The sequence below is a fragment of the Amblyomma americanum genome, chromosome 5 (assembly GCF_052857255.1).
Source record: "Amblyomma americanum isolate KBUSLIRL-KWMA chromosome 5, ASM5285725v1, whole genome shotgun sequence".
NCBI classification, from domain to species: Eukaryota; Metazoa; Arthropoda; class Arachnida; order Ixodida; family Ixodidae; genus Amblyomma; species Amblyomma americanum.
Window position 1 is genome coordinate 129,562,855 of NC_135501.1, and position 25,161 is coordinate 129,588,015.

The window sequence follows — 25,161 nt, forward strand, 5'->3', positions numbered from 1 at the left end:
TCCATTACCGTTGCTTAGTGCGAGCGCTCTTCTTCACTCAGCCTTAGTGCTGGCCTTAATTTTATCTGCCACTTCCTTTTTCCTACACTCATGCCGTAATTCCTGCTGTCGCCGTAGCCTCCTTCTACGGCCACTCTACTTCCCCCTCTTGAGTAGCCAGACTCCGATAGGTTGGTGGCAACCTGTGGTGGCAACCACGTGCCGTTTACACGTCCTCACGCTGTCTCGATACTTTCCTCTTCCACAGTAGTCATACTCCGGTTGGGGATTTCTCAGCTTCCTCTCTATCCTCCTCCTTCCATGGTAACCCCCTTCCTGGACAGTTACGGTTGTCACCATCTTCTGGTTACTGCTTCCTATGCTCTCGCCATAAAGCCTCCACATGGTTTCCGTGACAGCCGCCGATTGGTTGCACCTTCTTACATTATCGACATTCCATACTCCTTCCAGGGCGACCATCTTCCGGCTGAAACTCTTCCCCTTTCTCGACACCTTGCTCTTTGCACGGATGATTCGTGTGGTAACCACCCACTGTTCGCGCATTGCTCCGTTCACGCCATGCCTTCGTCTTTGCACGGGAACTACCTTCCGAGTGGTGTCCCTGACATTGCACCCAATGGTTAGTCAGATGTCTACGACAGGCTACGACAGACTACAACGACGTGAAGCCCATGAACAGGCGTTTAACAGATATCGCTGCAAAAGTTAATAACAACAAGAAATTGTAGGCTAAATGAGGCCGATCTTTTCATCAGAGAGAGACATTGTAACATTGATTCTTTTTTTTTGCAGTGATTCACTAGAGGAATAGAAGGCGAACCTGCCGAGGGCTATTTATTTTTTAGTCACTCATAGTGTCACCGGAGCTCGTCCTCGGTGGATAGCTAGCGCCGCGTCAATGAAACGCTTGCGCGTGTGTGTAACCACTTTACGGGTACTTTTGCGTTCCTCCTCCATGGCAACTCGGCCGCCGCGCTTCGGTGGAGGCAAAACGCAAATATTGCCGTGTGTTGTGCGGTGTAAGTGTACGTTAAAGGTACCCGGGTGGTAGAAATTATTGCAATATTCCGGAGCCCCCCACTAAGTCATTCCTTTCTACTTTCGTCCTCCCTTCACTTAAGGCGTAGTTGAGGTGTTCGCCGGGTAGTGAGACAGTTACTGCACCATTTCCTTTCCACAGAAACCACTAACCACGACTATCGTCCTCCTCCAGACTTTACTTTTTCTGCTCCTCCCCTGCTTCATGCCCCTTTGCTTCCCTTGCCGACGGGACTTTGAATAGCTGAAGCCAAGAAAACGAGAGTAAGAGAGCACGCGGTGACTGTGTTTTCGCAGATTTCGATGCAATAAAAGGTTTCCCTAAACGACTTTCGCACAACCGCCCTCCGGAGACTGCTTTCGATACAGCGTATTTTTAGCAGTGAGAGAATTGATGATTTGCGACCAGGTTGAAATTACTTACAGCCGTTGAACTAAAAACTGTGAATGAAATAATTATATTTGAGTTCGCTTTATTTATATATTTATGTATGAAAACTTTAGTGAACGCATGACAAGTCTCAGTTTATGTGGTCAGCTATTCCGGCAGCCCATTGGCGTGCGCAGCAGTGCGGACCCTGCGGACGAGTCCTCGTTGCTGCTTTGGTTCTCGCTTTGGCGAATGATCTCCCATTGCTCCAAATAGAGATTAGGAAGCCTCTCAATAGAGCGATTGAAATGATATGCCAATATCATGTAAAATCCGTAGTTTTTTCGCCATTATGTGGGAACACTAATTTGTAGCGTCTTCCTGTAATCGGCGAAGGGTCCGATCTTCCATATTGTCTACAGTTTTGTGACGTGCAGGGTATACATATCCCACCTGTCAGTAGCCCTGTTGGTTTTTGGCATAGCTGATTATAAGGTATGTAACGTGTTCATTTGCAACGTGGGCTAAAGAAGAACCCCGATGTAAGACAGCTCGGTCGTGCCGGTGAGCGGCATCATTCCCTCCCGTTAGTTGCATGTCTCCAGGAACTTATATTATTGAGGCTTGATCAGCAGGATGCTTTCCTAGGAGTTTGAAGTCTAAGTGAGTGATTAGTGCAGTTTTTATATTTCTGCGCGAAATTTGGGAACTTGTGAGTACACTGGCGTTTGGGTTGGTAGCTCCCGTAAGCGCGATAGCTGTGTCCTCTTTGTTAGTAAGCTCGGACAGGCGTACTGACGCGCAATTGATTAGTTTGCCTTCGGGATTAGTTATCGCGATGGTTATCCGACCTTGGATTGGACTGGCTGCATCCACGTAGAGCGTGTCCGGGCGGCCTTCCCATTTATTGCGCAGGCTTGCGGCTCTGGCGCTTTTTCGTAACGCTTTATATGTAGGATGCATATTTCTGGATATTCGAAGGACATAGATGCCCTAGCAGAACGATAGAGGGAGTTCCGTTCTTTGGTCGGCCCTGTAGGGTGCTGTAAGGGGTTTTGTTCAGGGGTATGATTTCGCAGCGATAGCTATATTGCGGTAGCATTTCCAGCATTCAGCGTGGCGGTGCCACCACGCTGTCACTTTGTTGGTCACGTGGTGCGGAGCAGCTGCCGGCGGCCTCGCGCCGTGGATGATTACGTGAGTCGTCACGTGGTTGGTCACGTGGCCAAGTTTCATTAGGCCGTCGCGTCGCTACAGGTTTAACCAAAGCTAAACCACCACCATTTTTTTTTCTCTTCAAGTACAGGACTTTGGGGAAAGCCATGCAGACTTATCTTAAAGCGAAAGGGGACCACCTGCGCGGATGATGCTGAGATTATTAATTTATTTAGAGTGGCGCCGCGGTGGCTTGAAGGTTATGTTCCTCGGCTGCTGACCTGAATGATGCGGGTGCAATCCTGACCACGGCTGTCGAATTACGATAGAGGGAAAATTATAGAGGCCTGTGTAATCTGCGATGTAACTGCACGTTAAAAAAACACCATGTGATCGAAATTTCCGCAGTCCTTCCTTACGGCGTCCCCCATAGCCTGAGTCGCCTTGTGCGTCAAACCACAAGAAACCATAAACCAAGCGATTATTTTTTTTACAGTACTTTTAATCCCTGTATCAAGAGATTATGAGATACTGAATAAGATAAACAGTGTTTATGTGATAAAGAAACAATGGAAATGCAGAGTGAACCTAAACCAACACAAGTTGGCATAAAAATTACTTTTTGATTAGGGCTACAAATTACTGTATAGCATTTTTGAGGACCGCACGTGTGTTTCAGTCACCCGAATCCTTCATTGCTCGGCGCAACATATTTAAACTGAATACAGAAGTTGGCACGCAAAAAACGAGGACATGCGTAGATAGACAAAGAGGAGCACTATATCACGCGACCGCACCAACTTCTTCAGTACGCATGTCAACCAACTAGTCCAGCTTACTGCTCTCCTAAGCAAAATATTTAAATGCATTCTTGGTGGCTGGAAGGGAACATACCAGAAAATGTCAGTATCTGGCAGCACAAACAGTGGATCAGTTCATTTATAAGAAATTTCATTTGTTAGATGATCTTCTATTCTTTTTAAGATGGAATACAACTTAGTTTTTGTATATAATGTTAAGATTTCCACAAAGCAAACTTCGGCCGCTTACTGAGAAATGGATATCAGGCCGTGCAGAAAGAAAGGTAACCCGACTTTCTTCCGCCGAAGTTTCGTTTGTCATGATTTACAGGAGTGAACGTGTGCTAAATAAAAAGTAATAATGTTTTATAGGAAATAAATGGTATAGTAACCGTCTCACTTCGTGGCGGAAAACTGCGCCTCAACTGTCCTCAGCTGCGCCGTGAGGGAAGGGAGGAAGGTGGGCGTGAAAGAACAAAGAGATGCCCAAATGCAAGGCTCCTGAGTAATTTCGACCACCTTGCGAATATTTAACGTGCCCTGACGTCGCACTGCACACGGGCGACCTTTGCGTTTCGCCTCCGTCGAGATGCGGCCGCCGCGGTCGGGTTCGAACCCGGGTACTCTGGCTGAGCTGCCGATAAGGTTTACACCCTCCATCATTATGCAAGAAATCAAGCATCATGTTTTACATTGCGCAATTTTAAGCCTATTTTATTTGTTTTTCATACTGAAGCACACTCCGTTGTAGACATGGCCGCCGCAGCCGCCCTCGCAGTGCCGGGCTCCTTCAGCGACAGCAGCCGACGCCGGCAATCCGTGAAGCGACGGGCGCGTGTGGGAAATCTGAGCTTCAAGGCCGAATCTGGTACGAAGAAAACTGAGCACATTCTGTACGAGCTGTACGACTCTTCTTCTTTTTGAGCCTAAGATCAGCGATGCCAAGGGAAATTAAACCTGCTTACCCCAAGCGGACGAGGAATGATTACTTCTACATTGTGCCAGAAACGAGGCTGCCGCTCACGACGGTTGCTTAGAGCAAGCGCTCTTCTTCCATTCGCGCGCTACCGACCAGGGTACTATCCAGATTCCTGGTCCAAAAAATAAAATGCTCAAAAATGACTTTTTGACTTCAGTCATATGATGTCCCGTTGTAAGCTACTATTCAGGAGAAGCTATATTCCCTGTCACGGTCTGCATCCTTTGACAACGGCTCTCTTATTTTCTGCCACTAATTGGAATACCAAACTGTTAGTATTTTTCTCGAGACGACTGTTCTTTCCTTTCTTGTTTGGCATTCCCTGATGCGAACCAGAGATGCTGTTTGTCGCACATCATAGTACACTATTGCACTTTGTTTCGCGGTAGAGTGGATTCATACGGAAAAAGTGATGTATGCAAGCGCGCCCACCTCGAGAAATTCGGGGCCCCGTGAAGAGATTGCGTTGAGAGATGTTTGCCGTAAAAAACGTGCCTTACTTTTCTCTCTCCCGATAGCTGTTTGGTAATAGCGATACCTGTATTGCGCCCTCCCACTCTTGCTTTTTTCGCCAACTACGTGGCCTACAATACCCACATGCCCGTTTTACCGACGCTATCCCAAACTGAAAACCATGATGAAGTGCACATTGTCCTCAGTTTCAAATGCCCAGAATTATTAACAGGCGAAACAGAGGCAGATTGTATATGCTCCATGGCAGTTCAGTAGCCTTGAAAAATTAGCTCAGTGGCAGTAGTGGTCATGCATGCTGTACCCAGTGCGCAAGCGACTGAAATGTTTTTTCGTTTCATGAGGTGTACTCAAAGACCCATTTTTTGGCAATCATTTCTTCCTAGAGAAGCCAACCCCATTCGTTCGCGAATAAACTTGTTGTACTGTATGTACTGTTGGCAACAAATCAACACAGTCAAGAGTAATAACACACCAACATTGAGACATCGGCGTTTTAGCTCCTGGAGTGGGAATACAAGCTCGCTTGAATAACACTTCTTAACGACAGTCTTCGCGCCTAAGAAGTAAAATTAACGTGCGCAAGTACTGAGCGTCCTCCAGCAAAGATATCTTCGCGTTTCAGCTGTCTTGCGTTTAATTTGCAGCTGGTAGTGCAGTCCGAGGGGATTTGAAGGTTGTTACACTCACGTGCAGCGAACACGAGCAACAACGTTTTCCTGCTGTGATGAGGACAGAGCTTCATATATAAATTACAGTTCACTGTTTAGGGAGGCAATAAGCATGAAAATCATTTTTACTGCGTTCACCCTTCATGCACAAACAAACTGCATTAGGCCACACATATTTAGCCTAACATGCTCTTCTTGAGATCAGCTCAGGCTGAAGTATATGGCGCCGCACCATGTTTACTAGCAGGAATTTTCCTATGAGGAAGCGTTCAAGTACAACCTCTGGGCAGGCTTGTCGTACTTGTGTGTTTTACAGCGAGTGCTGTACAGAAGAGTACTGGCTCGAAAACTGCGGAGTGGATCTGAAGAATACGGACCTTTTTCGGTTAGAGCCGAATTCCAGGAAACAATTTTGGCTTACGTCTGTTGTTTTTTTAACTTCTGGAATGTCTTTGTAAAACTTACCACAGCAACAGCTAGATCACCTAATCTGGTTTTGTTTTTTGGTTTTTTGTGGGTTTAACGTCCCAAAGTGAGTCAGGCAAACACCACACTTTCTGTTCTCTTTCTAAGGCGAACCAGATTTGATGCTTTCCAGAGGTAGTTTCGCGCCGCTTTTCGCTTTGATATTGGAAGAAGCTAAATATGCAAGAGCAACCTGCACCCGCTCAAATAAAGCTTTGCGCATGCAAACTGCACGGGGCGGTCTTGCAGGCTCGCCCAAGTTGCTTGCGTGTACATTCGGGGACCTTGGCGTGAAGAGAGCAATGGTTCCCTCGGATGGGCTGTGTGACGTCGTGTTCTACACAGACGTGGAATACGACAGCGACAAAAACGCCATCGCTTCTAAGGACGGAGGCCACGCCTTCAGCATGCTGAAGTCGGCAGCGAGAAAGTACACCAAGACCACCTTCGGCACCTCAATGTCCACAGGGTGAGCACCATCTGGCATGCTGAAACTAGTCGGTTTGGCTTCTTCAGTACGTCGCAATAAAAATTGCCTCACAAGAGGATGAGGAACGCTGTCTGTCCCGAGCAGCACAGGAAATCGGCCCAATATTGAAAATGTATTGGCAAAGGCCGCGCCTTCAAAGGACCCTTGTAAAACCACCCCTGCCAATATTGGGTCAATTACCTGTACTGTTCGGGGTACAACGACCGCTGTGTGCTTGTTAGGTGTTAGGTGCTCGTTCGTTCGGCGCGTTGTTTTTCAGGGATGTATATCTGCTCCTGATCAGTCAAAGGTTGACCAAGGCTTACGTGTGCTGAATATTTCATCCGAAAAAGCTGAATATTTTCAGATAGCCAAGGAATGGTTTGTGAACATGCCGTAAGGAGAAAGAAGCCGAATTCCCCAGGAACACTGCACGGGTAGTGGCTAAAAAAGTTTATTTTCATCTTAATTTAATGTCCTTGGGAACGTAGATTAGCGTGCATTTCTTCATTTTATTCGTTAAGAATATAAAATTTTGGTCGTAGTAAGGCTAAAAGAAGACGGAATTTGGAGTATGTGATCTTTCTTTAAAAAAATATTCAACATATCAGCTAACTTAAATCGCCAAATAAAGTACGCCTGACACTCATGAAGTTCTGCATTTGCGTGCGTCTTCTTTCGATATCGATCAGCAATTTGTGTTTATTACTTAGGTGACGGGTTGAGACAATGTTGAGTATACGGGAAACCTCTGCAAACAAGGGCTTCTTTTTGATTTGTTGTTACTCCGCAGGTTTTTGTGAGATGAAACAAAACGAAGCCGTATTAATAATTTAAAGGAAAACAGTCGATACGAAACGAAAACAAGAAAAACACACTTCACACGCGTACAAGAATACAGAATAAAGGTTTGGTTTATGGTGGTTTAACGTCCAAAAGCAACTCAGTCTATGAGAGACGCCGTAGTGAAGGGCTCCAGAAATTTCGACCACATGGGGTTCTTTAACGTGCGCTGGCATCGCACAGTACACGGGCCTCTAGAATTTCGCCTCCATCGCAATGCGATCGCCGCTGTCGGGATCGAACTCGCGTCTTTTGGGCCAGCAGCCGACCGCCGTAACCACTCCGCCACCGCGCGGCTACAGAACAAAGGAATAAAGGAAAGAGTTCACCGGGTACTGAGCGTCCCAGGTGAGGAGGGGATGCCCTGCAGACAGGGCAGAAGCGGGTGAATGTAGTGCGACGCGTCTCTGGCGTTGCGTCGAAGGAAGCGGCGGAAGGGAGCCAGGTGGTAGTAGAAGCGGAGAGGAACACAGGGAGACGCCAGTGGTCTCCCGTCAACCGCCCGAAGAACTTGGCAGCAGCAGGAGAATCGTAGGCAGATCCCGTCGACGGTGGCCCGAAACGCCAGAGGCGTAGAGCAGGCAATCCAAGAGTGCTTCTAGGCAGCACGGAACTTCAATACATCGACTGCTACCTCCACGCTTGCAAAGAACGCAGTAGGCTTGCATCGGTGATCCAAAGGAGGTCCACGGCAGCACGGACCCAACATCGAACACCGCTACCTCCACGCTTGCAAGGAACGCAGGAGGCTTGCGTCGGTGATTCAAATAAGGCAGGTCCACGGCAGCACGGAGCCAACGTCCGATGGCTTCCACCTCCACCTTCGAATAACCCAATCTCCGCTGCCCTGTCTTCCTTTACACCTCGGTTTTCTGACACGTCAGCTCTCCGCTCCTCGTGCTCGCCACGCTCCCTGTCGCCGTCGTCTCGCACACACCATTCGCACGCGCACACGCGCAACACTGGGCTAGCACGCGCAGCGCTCCGCTGTCCGACGCACCACTGTCGACGCACCGCGTTCAAAAAATCCTCCGAAGACTTGTTGTGCACCCCACACAAGTCCATGCCGATCTGCTGACAAGGCCTTGAGGGGGGTTCAATGGGGATAGAAATCTTGCGGGTGGAGTGGGAGCGGTCTATCGTCGTTGACAATCTCAGCAGGTTTTCACTAAGGGCGAAATCGGTGGACAGTCGGGGCTAGTAATATTCGTCTCGAATGCGGCGGAGAGTACGAGAAAACCTGAGGCGTCTAGATGTCGGCTCGTCCCGTGAAGCTTGTAACGAGGAGGCAGGCTCTTTTGTTTGAATAGTTCGTCAAAGAAAGCAATCGTGGTTCCTTTGATAACGAGCTATTATTCTTCGCTGAAATTCATCAGCAGCAATTCAACTTTACCACTGCGGAAATATGCAATGCCTATTGTTATGCCAATTCCTCGCTCTAGAAGCAATTCTGTTTTCCCATCAGTAAGAGATTGCATGTTCTTGGCATCCGTGGCTCCTAAGGCGACCATGATGCTTGTTTGGGGTGGGACAGTCCCTTGTTCATTGACGACACTCAGGGGAGCATGCTGCTCCATGGCTGTCATCGAAGGTATGGTTTCGTCCGTCGAAAGCGTGATGAGCTTGTATCGAAGGTCGATGATCGCCTGATGTTCATCTCGAAAACACATGCCCAATATCACATCGCTGGAACAGTGTTGCAATACTAGGAAGGTCGCCGTATAGGTATGACCCTTGACAGTCAGTAGTAGTAAAGACTTTTATTCGACCATAATTTATAGGCCGAGCATGTCGACCGCCTGGGCGACCAGAAGCCGCTGTTCTTCTTCCCCTTCAGCGCCAAGCCAGTCGAGCCAGGTGGTGATGGATAGAAAGGGTGGGGGGAAGGAACCCGACTGCTGAGCAGCCGGGCAATAGAAGAGGCAATGGGCCAGGTCCGCATAGATGCAGGGGCAGTTGGGACAGGAAGGGTCCGATCGATAGCGATAGTGGAAGAGGCGGGACGGGGTGATAACTGCATTCATCTGAATGTGCCGAAGAAGGCGAGACTCCGGCACCGTGAGTGATGGATGAGGAGGAGGGTAAAGGCGTTTGTCGAGGCGGAGCTCAAGGTAGACCTCTTTTATGGTGCGACGAAGGGTGAGCCTCCCACCGTCCTCCGAGGGCTTGGGCCAGGGGATCAACGGTGCCCGGAAAAGTGTGTCGCTGGCGAGCTGATGGGCCAGCTCATTGCCGTCAATCCCTGAATGCCCAGGGACCCAGCGAAGGAAAACGATGGAAGGCTGCAGTGCGGAGACCGCTCGCTCGACCTCCTGTTGGAGAGAAGGGCAGTCACTCTCGCTGTGCGTCTTCGTGATTGCGTAATTAAGTGTCCTCCTGCAGTGCGAATTTGTGGGTCGTTCCAAACGGTCATGCCTTTCCTCAACTGCGCAACGAATATTCCAATCATCACTGATCAATCGGCCCCTGTGTCGACCACAGCGCCAATTTCCAGGCCGTGAATAGCCGCCTCTAATTCAGATGTCCAGGCACTTGCGCTGCAGGTCGTCCTCAAAGTCGGGTGATGGCTTCGGCGGGTATGTGGATCGTGGGTAGGGAGTGTCGTCGGGACTTTTCTAGGTGGCGGTGCCGTTTCGAAGTTCGGTAGCTGCATGGTCGAGCGCGTGATTGTGCGCGCTGTCGGCGTAGCAGATGCGACGTCTTGATGCGTCCTGCTTGGTGGGGGAACTTCGTCGTTTCGCTGGTAAGCAACTTCACCTTAAAAGGTCGCTTTCTCTTCTTTACCCTGCGGTGGCTGGTCTACCTTCCATGAAGAAGCGCTGCGCAACTGCGGTCCGACGGCGGAAAGCCTGGCGGCGACGGTGATTGTGAGCGGGAGAGACGGCTAGATGATGCGTACTTATCTGGAAGCAGGTACTCGTCGATATCCCGCGGTCTTCGACCAGGACGGGGTCATGGGGAATCATCAGGGAAGGTACGCAAGCCCATTTTTCTGTAGCGGCAGTGCGGAAGATGGTGGCCGTGGTCGCCGAAATGGAAGCAAAGTGGGCCGCGCTAGTCAGGGGTCCTCCAGAGTTCAGCTTTTCTTGGGTGAGTTTTCGATTAAGTTGGGCATGCGGGCGATTCGGATCTTTGGTGCGGTGTATACTGCTCCTGGCGCAGTGTGGGAGGACGCCCTTGGCTGCACACTGAGGCGTCTTAAGTCATGGCCTGGCGTTGTGCGGCCGCCGAAGTTGGAGTGAAAAGTGCCTGTTGCTCATCTAGCACCATATTCATGAGGCTCGCACTATATCTAGGTGGGGTTGTTGGCAGCAGACTTAGTAGCTCTTTGCGGACGATTTCGAGAATAACTTCAATCCTGTTGTCACTAGGTGGTGGTCATCGTGTCCGGTCGAACTGAAGAGACATAAGCAGGGCGGTTGTACAGTCGAGTGTGGATGTCGAGGGTCTTCTCGATCGTGCAGGCTCCTTGCATGGTTCTTCGACAGTTTTATTTTTAGTCGGCTGGCGTACGAGGCTGGCAAAGAGTTGTTCTTTTACGCCACACATTAATAACTGAACTTTCTTTTCCTTGGTCATCTCGAGGTAGAAGCGGCGAAAAAGGCGCTTCTGTTGTTTGATGTAACCGAGGACGGGCTCGTACGAAAGCTAATCCTACATTCGAGGAGTTGTTCGGCTCTTTCTTTCCTCACGATAGTGGCGAACACTTTCAAAAGTTACTTCTTGAATAGCCCCAAGTCGTTAGGGACGACTCGTGGTTTCCATACCACGCACGTGCTGATCGCTCTAGTGAGAAAATTACATTTATAATTTTCGCCGCATCATCCAAATTGCTGAATAATGCCACGCGATCTAAATGGTCCAACCATTCTTCGAGGTCTTCGCCTAGGGATCTATTGAAAATTGGCGGCACCCGCGGATTCTGCAGCCTAATCGAGGTTGTGGTGCTCGTAGCAGCGTCTGTTTTCTGTAACGTGCTGTCCGGCAGGGTCTCGAACTCAGGCTTCTCTCCCTGGCGACGTCGGCAGGTTGGGTGAACTGGGGGATTGTGCTCCGGTATGAAGCGCAGAAGGCTGGCGTCATGATTTGGGGAGGGCACCCAGAATATGGAGGCGTACCCAGCATCTCCACCAGATGTCTCGGAGTGGTGACTGCAGTTGGGAGAGCAGAAAATATGCGAAAATTATGTCTAAACAAAAACTCTTTATTTGGGCTGACTTGCGCCCACTGTGCACTGAATCACTCGGCGGCGGCGTAGAAACAAGCGTGCTCGTCGGTCGTCGGAGAGAATGCCCGCAGCTGTCGGCCGTGCTCAATTTAAAGCTGATAGCGAACTTTCGAGATAAAGCGTTCGAAGCTACTACAACATTCTGGAACAATGTAGAATTGGCTCCTCCTGGATGGGATCAATCGAGATAAATCTGGTCGCGTCTTGCATTGCAAACAAAGCGATAAGCGGCGTGCCAGCTGCTTTGAAGAGTGAACAAACAGTACACAGATCCCCGGCAATATTGTTATATCACGGCGGCGCCTCTTAGCTAATTGCTTTGATGTATAGGCGCGTCTGCTCGACATGGTCTTGAAATAGATATGCTGGTAACATTTATGAGGAAACGCCTTGCTACATTCATTTTAGGGGCGTTTTTGAAGAAGCGATTTATCGCTGATGTTTTATAAAAAGTTTCTCAGAAAATATCTTACTGTCGACACCTATAAGGCGTTCCGATCTAGCCCAAGACGACTGTAACCATTCGGAGCTGATTCAAGACGCTGAAAAGAGGTTTTGCGTTTCGTGAGCTAGCATGCGATCGTGCCTCGTTTCTCTCAGGTTGTAGTTTAGTATTGATGCTCTCGGAAGCCCAATCCTAATAGATATCAGTACGAAAGCTCGTACGCTCATTTATTCACAGGTCGATCGCAGATGCCGTGCAGGACAAGCTGTCCCAACTCACCGCTTCCATGGACCTGCTTTTCCGCGCCCGGTTCATTCACTTTGGGATGCTTAATATCGAAAACATAGAGAACTATGACACTTTGAAGGGCGCAGATCTGAGGTACCTCAAGGTGAGCTCACACGACTCATCAGCATTTATGACTTCTCGAAATTGCGGTTTAATAACAAGTTGTCCTCAGCGCAAAATGCCTCCTCGATTTCAATGCAAGCCACATGTCTGAGTTATGAATGTAGCCCGCGTCTTATTGAGCATTATTCTCCTCTACCCACGCGTTAGCCTCCATGCCTCATCAACATCTGGATTGAGAGGGAGCGAACAGCCCAATCACTTTCAACAAAGGATGAAAAATAGTAGAACTAGTTTTATCTCTTTTGCTTCCCGAGACGGCGCAATATTGGTGCCACACAGCTGTATATGGTTTAAAAGAGATATACAAAGGTCTCAGATATGCATGATCTTCCAAGGTATGTTCGTACGCTCCCTACATTTTATTATTATAATGTCGCCTTTATAGGCATTGTTTCTTTTCTATTGTACATTTTATGCCATTGTTCCTGCTATTTGTTGCCTCACTTAAAATAGACGACGCTAGAACTATTTCTGAAGGCCATCCAAGAAGTCGAGGCGACGAATCTGATACGAAAGAAACAAAACACTTTAATTACAACAGTATTCTGCGTCATATAGATAAGAGTCAGATTCCCATCGAGAATTTAAAACGAGAGGGGAACGTTTTAGGCCAAACTCATTACTTACTTCAGTGGGATTTTATGGAAAGCACGCAAAAGGCAGCTGATCTAGCATCTTCACCGTGATCCCGTGAATCGTAGGAAAAGGCAGGAGACTCAGAGATCCTGTTCATGTTCCGTCTTATGTTCCGGTGGCGCCACAAGGCAGCGGTTTAAATGGCTCGTGCTTTATGGTCAAGTTGGCTACTGCACAGGGGGGTGAAACAAGCCACCGGATACAATGGACCTCAGAACCAAAGCTCAGCCCAAACGAACAGTCATTTAGCAGCTGCGCTCTAAAATAATCTCTGGAAGCTCTTTCTGCACATTTATTGGCGCAGCCGCTACAAGTTCTTCGTCTTGCGCGGCAGCTAAACACAGTGCCCGAGTAGAGGCTGAGTGCCACCGGTGACAGCACCCAAGGACCCCGTTTTTCTCGCTCTAAACTCCGTCTACTATAATACTGTGGTGATTCATCAAAACAAACATGTACACCTCGTCCTACACAATCAGTCGTCCGCACAGCACCTCGAGCACATCCCCTGCCATTTGCCTTGTTGTTCATTTCATGTGGAAGGAGGCTGTCGCGCTGGCAGTTCGGCATGCACCGCGTGCACGGCCAGCCGCTCCATCAGCAGTAACGAGAAAGCAGTGCGTACGCTTTTTGCTCCACTGCACTGCAGGGTCGCGTGTACGGCATCTAGTGTAACGAGGATCATTCCCTCAGGCAGTTTCTTCTGCACAGTGAGCGATGCACCGATACAATGCTTCTCCTGTCGCGGCTGCTAAATGCGCCGTCCGAGCGTAGGTTCAGCGCCGCTGGTGCTACGATTAAGTGGTCTCGTTCCTCTCCCTCGTAATGGCTTCCTCTGCTGTGACGACCTCCCGAAGCACATGCATGGGTAGTTTTTCAGAGTCAGGCCTTAAACCAAAGCCTCGAACACATATCCTGCTACTTCTGAGATGTAAAGGCCTCCTTCATGATTAAGGAGTGAGGTTGAAGTACTAGTTGGCAAGCGAGTATGTCTGGAATATAAAACGTGGTCATTAAGTTTAAACAAAATACAAATATCCCTCCTATACCTTTTATCTGAACATATGGCTAAATTATAACACTCTAGCAGCGACGCGAATTTGCATTACCCATTAGTGTGATTATCCAACTAGTTTTTGTTATACCGGCTGTCGTTTGACCCAGCGCGCAGCAAGAAAGGACGAAGAATGCACACTGCTTTCTCTTCCTTTATGGTCTAGTGGCTGGCAGTGCACGTTGTGCATGCTGATTCGCGAGCGCCATGTCCTTCTCCTTCGATGGTAACGACCCGCGCACACCATGCCGTTAGAACATTCCTCAACAACGACGCTCAACCGAAGGAATGGGCTCTGTCGAATTGGATTTCTAGACAGAAGGGGTCCTCGGGTCTAGGACAACCCACAGCACGAAATTACCTTGCAGGCTTCTGTAGTTCTGTCTAAGTAGTACTTTCTTATCCTTGAGAGGAGAACCCTAAATGCGAACAAGCGCCATTGCGATGGGCACAGCAGTTCTGGTATGATGGTGGTTTCTGGAGACAAAGAAGGCAGTATATTCCATTCAGCAATAACCAAAAGTACTGATGTGATAAATCGACGAATGCTTCTATATTAAAAAAATTCATATGTCGATAACTTTCTTGCGCACCTCAGCTCCGTAGAACCAGGGTTTTGTTTCGCAGTAGAGAGAGGAAAAGCTAACACTTTGACGTGCCCTGACGGGCTGTCAAATAAACAAAAACAGATCTGGAGTGTTGTGCGCTCAAGAAACAAACCGATATCGACCGCCACCTAAACGTTTACTCTTAAGATGCGCCGAATCAAAATGGTTCAATCGTATCACCTCTTTTGTCAAGGGCGAGGGCCAGCTGGCGCGCAGAAAGGAGGCAGTCGCAAGGAGGCAGCGGTCGTGTTCGCCTATCTTCAAATGAATAAGTACATGTACACGCTGAAAATCCCTGAATGCGTGTCCCGTCGCCCGACTCGGATGGTGCTGATGGAGCGAAGTGCTGGCATCATGGCACCATACTGAGGGGCATCAACAAATCGTTAGTACTAATACTACTAAAGCGGAGAATTTGATTCTCAGAAACCCACTGCAAAGATAGGCTGCTTCGAGTCGAATAAGCAAGATATGGTTTACAAGATTCCCTTCGACTTATGCCCCGCCCCGTACATCGGTGAGACGAAAAATTTGAGCGAGAGACTTCAACATGAGAAAAACTATGTTTCGAAATCGACGCAGAATAGAGGGCAACTATTAGAATTATATGTACCGATTTTGCTAGGTAGATTTCGCCACGCAGTTCATACGCCTCTAGAGAAGGCGACGTCAACAGACTGCATTGTTGCAGCTGGGAGAATAGGAGCGCCGCACCGTCAACTATTGTTTGGTTTGGTTAATGGGGGTTTAACGTCCCAAAGCGACTGAGGCTACGAGATTCGCCGTAGTGAAGGGCTCCGGAAATTTCGACCACCTGTGGTTCTTTAACGTGAACTGACATCGCGCAGTACACGGGCCTCTAGAATTTCTCCGCCATCGAAATTCGACCCCCGTGGCCGGGATCGATCCCGAGTCTTTCGGGCCAGCAGCCGAGCGCCATATCCACTCAGTCACCGCGGCGGCCCGTCAACTTTCGCATGAGCGCATTGGCCGAACACTGCGAACTTTTTGAACAAAGAATAACCTTCGGCCTAGCGAAGCGTGGAGATTAATCTGCTTAAGAAACTTGACTTGAAATTTGGTGTATCCAGAGCACTACAGGTAACGTAAACAGAGAAATCTCTTTGGTCAAGTAAGCAGGAAGAACAAGCGACGTCTGCTTTAGTCACCCCACACGAAAGGATCGAGTTGGCCCTAGAAGGTTGTGATCATATATTTAACCATTGTCTGGTGCCATAGACTCGTCTATGTTAGAAACGCAGCCAGCCCATCTTCTTTGAAGGAATTTTATATTCAGTTGTGGTACTTCAGTGAGTCACATGCATACATAGCTGTGGACGGCTAAGCGTCACAGCGACACGCGCTTAAAAAAGACAGCTTTCTATCATGTAGCACAATAGAGGCCAAACTCATCCCGTCAGGCCCGACTCTAGAGATTCGTTACGCTTCAACAATGTCACATGCGGGACGATAGGGTGAACAGCAGCATGTCTTTTGATTGCAAAAAAAAAAAAAATATTGCGCCCTGTAAATTCAAGTGCGTTTTTCCGTATCTTTCTGTGTTGTTAACTTTTGCTCACGCATATCCTGTCTTGACCGACATGCTACTTTCCTTACATCAAGTTAATTCCACAAAAACCGCATTCTGCTCGATAAAAAGCATCTTGACGCCTTTTTGTTTCTTAAGCCACCTCAGGGCACAGTTTTTGTTTGGCGGTTTTCACAGCACGCGGCGTGCAGAGACCACGACTTTAACGTTGCGTCTCTGGACCACCGTTTCCAAAGTGTTTGACAGGCTTGGAATACGCGCTATTACAACTACCCGCTGCATGCTCTGTACAGCATTGTTACCGGCCTGCGCTTGCGGGAGCATTGCTTTATCCAGACGCGAAACGACTGAGGTGAAGGGATGAGTACTGTAAGCCCCCATAAATTTCTCGGCAGGATAGTTGGAAATATCGCGTTTAGGAAACGCTCACATTTCCTGTAGGGTATGTTTAAAGTTCATTTTAGCACTGTTTTACGAGTTTTGAAATTGAGAGTTGAAACGCAGGAGCGGCTCGATCTTCCGACATTCGCAGTATCAGAAGATACTGTCGAATCGAAAAGAAAACCTTATCTAGAAATGTAACCATTAATTTACTGGTGGCTCATACGTAAGATAAAAAGCAGTCTTAAATTTCTCTAGGGCGTATAGCTCCCTATTGGTATTGAAATTTTATTTTGCGGATTAACAAAAAATCCAGCAGCTTAGGGCTCAAGCCAGAAAATACTGCCTTACAAAAGAGTAAATGTATCAATACAAAACAGGAATCAATGCACTTGATAGAATGAAGCTTAAATCTTGAACAACGAAATAACTAGCGAGGCACCAAGCACATGAAACATAATTCCACTAGCCATTGAGGTAATGGAAACGAATGTCATGTACCAACAGTCCAAACAAGATAACGTCTAACAATACTTTGAAATGAACGAAAAGCTTTAAAATCATGAGACAAGGTTTAGATGAAAGCAATTTATTAAGCTTATTGAGCCTGAATTTCGAAGAAGTGCCCGCGCGGCAGCGGGACTAATTTAAGCGAGCGCGTGCTTCAGGTTGGTGCTGCTGGAACAGGACTGCGCTTTGCGCTTTATGCCATGCTGTGCTTTGTGCCCGAAAAACCCATTCCCAAGCAAATAAATACCTACCGATTGTGCGGACGTAGCCGATTTCAGAACACCTAAAAATGGCGATCACCAGAATAATGGAGGATGAAGTCCTGAAGGCAGCCCATGAGGCAGCCAGGTTCTGAAAGTGAGGCGCCACTCATTTAAGGTGTTGGCGCTTCGTGACATTCCGGTACACGAAGTCAATCTCAGTGATGCACTCCTGCGCGCGGAAACTGCAGGTCGTTGCCGACTTCCTGAAGAAAAAATTGACGCACCGACAGTACCACTCCGCTTTGGGTTTCTCACTTCGGGACGGCTCCAAAGGCGATGCTATTTTGGAAGCGGTGAAGCGAGCCCCTCAGTGAGTGACGATTTCCCGATCTTTCTGACGGACCTTGAAAACACCAGTGGCGCAGCAATATTGGTCCCAGGAATGCTATGTCACCTGGCGCAAGAGCAGTATTCCAAGGGGCCTTCTTTTTGTGTGCTTATGGATGGCGGCTTCATCTGAGAAGATGCCAGTAAAAGCTGCCGCCATTTTAAGGCATTTTGTTCTGAGCAGCGTTTATTTTTTTGCTCGTATAACTTTTACTTTGCCTCTCAGACTGTCAATTTCTTAGTGTATCTATTTCACTGATATTGTTTCCAGCAGATGAGTGTTTATCTAACACTTGAAAGTTCGCAACTTAAACACAGTTTATGCTACTGACTACAGGAGCCGCGACACTTCCTAAACCTGCAAATCTTGGCTCCAACCCGATCACTGTTTCTTGTAGATTGGGCCTGTGGGAAGTTTCGCAACTTTTAATATTAAAGAGGTCTGGTTGACGCTATCAGGCTCTTCCTGAGTGTTACCTTATCGGTCGTTGGGCTGCTGCACAGTCAAGGTACCAATGATAATAATAATAATAATAATTGGTTTTTGGTGGAAAGGAAATGGCGCAGTATCTGTCTCATATATCGTTGGACACCTGAACCGCGCCGTAAGGGAAGGGATAAAGGAGGGAGTGAAAGAAGAGAGGAACAAATAGGTCCGTAGTGGAGGGCTCCGGAATAATTTCGACCACCTGGGGATCTTTAACGTGCACTGACATCGCACAGCACACGGGCGCCTTAGCGTTTTTCCTCCATAAAAACGCAGCCGCCGCGGTCGGGTTCGAACCCGGGAACTTCGGATCAGTAGTCGAGCGCCCTAACCACTGAGCCACCGCGTAGGGGCAGGTACCAATGGCAGCAGCGGGTACACACCGCACTCCTGCGAGAAATGTGTCGATGCGAAATGTGGAAAGGCATGCATTAGAATTGAAGCTAAAAAAAACGCCGTTTGCCAACAACAATATAGTCTTTGTTTTGCGGTATTACTCGACTAACCAATGGCAGCAGTACAGCAAATCAATGTTTTGTCATGGACAAGTAGGCATAAAAACTTTCGCACTTATAGTGTCCTTTCTTTTTTACTTTTAGATTTGTTAACAAGGAAAACTTTCACAACGAACAATTTTCTTACCAGCTGGGAACAGTCTATGGCTGTCATGAATGTAGGCAGATGTTCTCTGAAGGCATAATTTATGCCCGGCATAGCCGTGCTACGCGGCGGAATGTTCAGCCGGCGCTCGACGGCGTAGTGCTATCGCATGGCGGCCGTTCTTGTGTGCGTGAAAACAACGCCACGAAATCTTCCTTATTGAGACTGGATGTAACCATGCTCCGCAAGTGCGCAGTGCTCATCCCCTGACTAATTTTTCCTTCACTCCCATATGTTGTTTCGACCCTGCAGGGCAGTGCGATGCATCGCACAGCAACAAACTGGAGCACACACATTAGAAGCGTAATCAGGAAGGAATTGTAGTGCATTGTCAGCCACTGCGTGTTTATGGAAGCAGCCTTTTCATTAACGTTGAAGGCGAGTGTGCATAATCTGTAGACGGTACCGTGCACATGGTCACAGGGCTGAAACTTTAAGGCCAACAGAAAATTTTAAAGAGTAAGAAGACTATCTAAAGCAAGGCAAACGAAAAAAACAACTGGCCAGATAAACCATGGCTCGCTGTTGCTAATTCAGCGAGAAGGTATCTTGCAAACCTGAGATTGAAGTCTGCTTCGGCTACAGTGGGGTTTTTGGCTTTACGCAAGCATCGTGTATTCTGATCTAAAATGCAAACCGCACACACATGGCTTGGTGTTGTAATAAGAGAGAATTACTCATTGCCATCCACCTAAGCGCATCCATGCGGCTACAAAGGAAAGCTAGACAGCTTTCACAGAATCTTTGTAGTTAAAGAAGAATTCGTTTTTACCGAGGTTCGAACCTGGGACCACCACTTCACCGGAGCAGTCTCTCTACCAACTAAGCTAACCCGGAAGGCAAGCTTACGGTAGGGCTAGAGCGAATTAATCAATAACTGGAAGTAGGAACAGTGTTAGTCATATGTTTAGGGGAATCCCCCAAGGTGTAGTGGCTTTTGTAATAAGGCTGTAAATCCTCACTGCCATCCGCCCAAGCTATGCCATGCGTCTTCAAAAAATCTGTATAGCTTTCCTTTGTAGTAACATGGCTGCACTTGGTGGATGGTATTGAGTAATTACGCTCTTGTTACAAATCTACTCCACCTTCGGAGATTCCTCTAAACATCTGACCACAGTTTACAGTTCACTGTTGCATTGTCATGGCTTCATTACTTTTCATTTTCAGTGATTAGTGCACTGCAAATCAGTGCTTCATGGTACCTTCCCAGTCTTTAATTCTTTCTTCTTCTCCTTTTTATTTATTCAAACCATCACGAAACTGGAGATTACACGCAGGCTAGTCTTAGCTGATATCACTTAAGCAGCTTCGCAATGTAAAAAATGAGAGCCGTAACGTTAAGAGACAGCACGAGGTGACTTCAGAGAGAACAACTCTTCATATCGAACTCGGATGAAGCAAACGAACTTAAGCAGGACGCAGTGCGCGATGCTCATAGACGGGGCTCTTTGAGCAAGAGAGGACACCAGAAAAACTAACGCTTCACCAAGTGCTACACAGAATGAGGCTCGATGGTGCCTTCAGGAAAGAGAAAATGAAAATTGGTTTTGAGGAAAGGAAATGACGCAGTAACTGTCGCACATATGTTGGTGGGCACCCGAAATGCACCATAAAGGATGGATGGAAAAACTTTATTTTAGTTAGAACGCATGTGCAGACGATTCCGTGCTAGATGGCCATCAACCCACGGTTGACGGCGACCTGGGTGGCGTACTCCACGGCCCTGGTCTGGACGACCGAGTCTGAGCTGGCAATCACGGCCCGCACTGCTCGAAAGAAGGATCACGCATAATATCCGCCGGTGGCGGCGCTATGCAACAGCTACATGAAATGTGGTTATAGGCTGCCATTTTCTGACATCATGTGCATTCCGGCTGAATGTCAGGGTAGATTTTGCTTAAGATGTATGCGTTGAAGAACGATCTCGTCTGCAATCTTCGCCAGACGCACTCCTGCGCCTTTGCCAATTGCTTCTCCGGGGGCGGGTAAACTCTCGGCTCAAGATTGTAATGGTTAGTAAGGTCTTGGAAGGACACCACCTCATCTCTCGTGGACCTCCCCGGAACGTCCGGCTCACCTGCTCGGCGGGCGAAACCTCGAGCGTTCATGTGAGCTGTCTCGTTCTCAGGGTTTTCAGAGTGTGCCTGTACGCAGACAATTTCCACCACCGTAGTCCCTCGCCCCATGGCCCGATTTAGCAATCATGCCGCTGTGAGAGATATTCTGCCCGTCGCGCAAATTTCGGATGGCTGTTTTTGAGTCGCTGAAAATAAGGTCAGCTTAAGTACGAGCTATAGTAGCGCTATCGCTGCCTCCTCTGCAGTTTCTGAGGAGCGGGTTCTGACTAATCCATAAGAGAAGGAAGGGACAAAGGAGGAAGTGAAAGAAGACAGGAAGAAAGAGGTGCCATAGTGGAGGTCTCCAGAATACATTCGACCACGTGGGGATCGTTAACGTGCACTGACATCGCACAGCACACGGGTGCCTTTTGCGTTTCGCCTCTATCAAAACGCGGCCGCCACGGTCGGCTTCGCACCAGGATGCTCCGTCTCAGTAGACGAGCGCCTTAACCACTTAAGCCACCGCGAGGGGAACATTTCTTTTAAAAGTTACTAATCCAATCGCTTCGTCAAAATGTCGCGCTGAGAGCGCCTGTGCAGAGCAACGCCCCACCCATTGCCTTCTCAGGGGTAGTTGACATGCCCTTATGTCAGATAAAGGTAAAAAAAAATATACATTTAGCTACATTAAGTGGGAAAATAAGAGTACATCACGAAATAAAGTGGCTCTGTCACCATGCATCATGTTTGTCTGCGTTTCCCGCCAGCGATTTCCCGGGTCTGACGATGATCGTCCTTAAGCTGCACACCGAGGATGTAACCAGCGGCGGAGGTTACTGGCCAGTGGCACCAAGTCCTGATGGCGTCGACCTCTCCGAACACAACACACTCTCACGGGTAAGAGGTTGCGTTCACGTGGGCGTGTGTGCCATGAGCGTGCTTGTATGCCTGCCCTGCGTCATGGTGCCCTACCATGCACGGCAACCTCCGGGTTACCCTACGGTGCACGTCGTTTCTCTGAAGTGTGGCAGCTCAAAATTGAATATGCGGAAATCAGGGGTGAAGTGTCTCTCTCTTATTTGGTGGGCACCTCAAAACCAGAGGGAAGAAAATTGAAGAAAGCGGGACTGAAACAAAGACGACAGAGTTAGGCGCTGTGTGGTGGAGGGCTTTGGATTAATTTTGATCACTGAAGGTTAATTACAGTGCATGACATCGCATAGCGCAAGGGGCGTGTATTTGCATTTCGCCTTCATCAGAAAGCGGCTACCACAGCTCAGATTTCATCAAGCGTCCACGTGCTCGCAAGTCGTACGCTATAACCAGCCGTATAAAAAATTAACGTTGGCTTTCCATAAGCAGAAAGGGCGCAAAAAGATCATTTTAGGTGGACACCCAAACCGCACCTTGAAGCAGGGGATTAGGCGGCCGTGGGCTGTGCGATGTAAGTGTACGTTAATGATCTGCAGGTGGTCAGACCCAAGCAGCACAGGCAATCGGCCCAAAATTGGAAATACATGTGCGAAACCGGTCCGGCAAAAGACCAGAATAAAAGCATCCATTTCTAATATTGGGCCGAGTATCTGTGCTGCCTGGGGGAGTACTCCAGAGACCTCTCTACGGCAACCTCTTCTTCTCTCTCTTGTTTCACTACCGCCTTCGTACCTTCCCTAACCGCTCAGTTAAGGTGCCCATCAAGAAGTATGAGAGAGCGCCTTTCATTTCTTCATAACCAAGAAGGGAGTGAACGACGAAAGAGAGGCCTGACAGCATACGGCCGTCTTAATTTTGAGCCTATCGAAACGTGGTAACACGGTCGGAATTTGACCCGCTTCCTCAGGGTCAGAAGCTGAGCGCTCTAACCACTAAGCCATCAAGGTGGGTCAGGCCAGATATGCACAATATAAAAAAACTTCCATGCTCGCCAAGGCTAAGTTGGTTATGTTGCGAGAACTGAACGAAATAACAATGCGGTAAAATGTCTAAACTTGTGTCCATATTCGCGCATAGCTTTGCGTGCATCAAAGAATTAACCTATGGCGTCGAATACCTTCAACTTCCTGCCATGCAGTAGGTATGCAACTTTGGCCGATTCTTGTGCACCCTTGTTTAAGACACTAACGCACACTTCAAACCCACAGTTTCCTGATCAGTGGTACCGTCAGCTGTTACAATGGTAAATAATTTAGTTGCAGAAGTTGAGTGCTGCACGTGCAATAACTCAGTTTGAGAATTGGAGTGACCCGAGCGGAAGAGCTACATATTTGTGGTGCTTGAAAAGACGTTTCAAGTTACTACGACCCACTTTTAACGAAACCAGCGCTCGTTCTAGCGGCGTCCCAGGGTGTCCCGGCGAGCCTCTTGGGGCCGCGCAAAAATACATGCCTAAAAGTGGCTGGTTTCAAGGTGGCGAACACTGAACACAACTGTACGGATGTCCGAATAGCAATTTTTTTCATACCAATTTTTATACGAACAAATCAGTTCCGCTAATGAACCAGTTCTTAATAGTGTAATTAAAATGCAAATCCAATGTTCGGATGAATATTAGGTACGTGTAAGAATATTTGTAATTCAATGGAATCAAAGTGCTAGCGGTGGCGTTCAATGTCATGTAGATAAAGCTGTAGTCGACAAAAGCAAAATCGCTGTTCACTACGTTGTATGTAATTCAATGTCAGCATATCACGTCTGCGACGGCCATGTAATACGCATATCAAAATTAAATTTTGCTATCGATGACGAGACCAACCGATCTTGCCTCGCATTTCATTTAACGAGAGGAACCATGAGAAAAAGAGCTTGAAAACAAGACGACGGACGAAGACAGAACCCACACAGCAGGAGCTCTGTGTGTTCGGTCTTCGTCCGTCGTCTTGTTTTCGCGCTCTTTTTCTCATGGATCGCTACCGACTCGCCCAACTTTTCACCCTTGTCAACGCGAGGAACATTGATTATAAGCAATAAGTTTTGGTCCAACAAATTAGGTGTGAATGCAGGGCTTGGCAAGTATAGCTGAGGCTTGGGGCGTCGGCCAATCTTGAACGCCATTTTTAGGATTATTACAAACGGCGCCACACGAACAGACCGCGTCCTGACGCTACCCCTCTCTCCCCGTGCAGAGTGATCGCGACATCTTGCTATGAGGCCCCGGAGTGGACCCTGTTTTTGAAAGAGTTCTAAATGAAAACTACGGCACGCCGTATTCGAAATTCGCTCCAATTATTTGAAAACCTTGGATTGTATTTGATTCGATTGCGCAGGTTTAAACATGCCCTTTTCAATCGGCTAAAGATCCGAGAAGAGTATATTCGGTTTCCCATCCGAAAATCGGAAACATTGCTAGAATCTTAAACAGGAAATTTCTGATGGGTTTATTATAATGTTACGCAGCTTGTTTCTTGAAGACATTATTGGGCATTGAATTTACTCCGTCCATATTGAAGTATACCCGAAGAGAGGATATAGGACTGTTTCAACGAGCTAAACACCAAGGTTCATATCAAATGAAAGCAAACGTAAAAGGAGGAGGCAATTGAGTGGGGCTGAAATTTTGCTTGGAATGGGAGCCTTTGGTTCAGTACAGTGCTTCTCGTTTCTTCTACATCTTTGACGGTTAGCTGCAAGGCAATGTCTTTTTGCCGATTTTTGTGCCTCTCTTTGTCCTCCCTCATGCTTTCCTTCGTCAAATTCCCAATCTCCAGGCCAGTATCAAGGGCGAGGTGAAGAAACTGCTCCTGGACATTGCGAGACATGGACGATACGCGATGCTTTCGTTCGCCATGTACGCAAGAACGTACCGCATGAAGGCGTCATGGAGCGAAGGTTCTGTCCGCGAGGTGTCGGAGAGCAGCCACAACATGAACTACGCAGCGGTGAGTGCGCGGATGTACAACTGCACCGAACCAAGGCCTTCAACGCGATTTGCCACTGATTTAGCTAAATGAAGAACGCAGCAGAACAAAGACGATTGGCAAATTTAAGAAGTAGATAATTCCTAAAAAGTAAACTGCATATTCAACCGTAAAAAAATTAAGGTTTGTGCCTTGTTGAAGGAGCTGGAACGTATTGAATTTTTTTAATAGAGTTAAGAGCATTCATATAATATTCCATTTAGTTTGCAGATGGTGTTTTTACAATTTAGTGTATCCACCTTATTTCCGTTCTGAATATTCATAATTCCATACTTGTTATTGTGTAATGCACGTTCTGGCCTGCTCGCACATTGTGTGCTACCTCACTAAAAATAATCCGCAACACTCTGGGCACTGTCCATAACCACTG

General features: G+C 47.8%; 1 protein-coding gene across 1 annotated transcript in view; it reads left to right on the forward strand.

The window, feature by feature from the left end:
* Window positions 1-25,161, forward strand: part of LOC144134185 (uncharacterized) — a 74,609-nt gene that overhangs the window by 44,377 nt on the left and 5,071 nt on the right. The window contains exons 8-13 of the mRNA XM_077667144.1: window positions 4,100-4,231; window positions 6,199-6,418; window positions 12,172-12,325; window positions 17,532-17,653; window positions 21,645-21,774; window positions 24,582-24,752. Coding sequence (XP_077523270.1) covers window positions 4,100-4,231; window positions 6,199-6,418; window positions 12,172-12,325; window positions 17,532-17,653; window positions 21,645-21,774; window positions 24,582-24,752 — 929 coding nt within the window. The remainder of the gene's footprint in view (window positions 1-4,099; window positions 4,232-6,198; window positions 6,419-12,171; window positions 12,326-17,531; window positions 17,654-21,644; window positions 21,775-24,581; window positions 24,753-25,161) is intronic.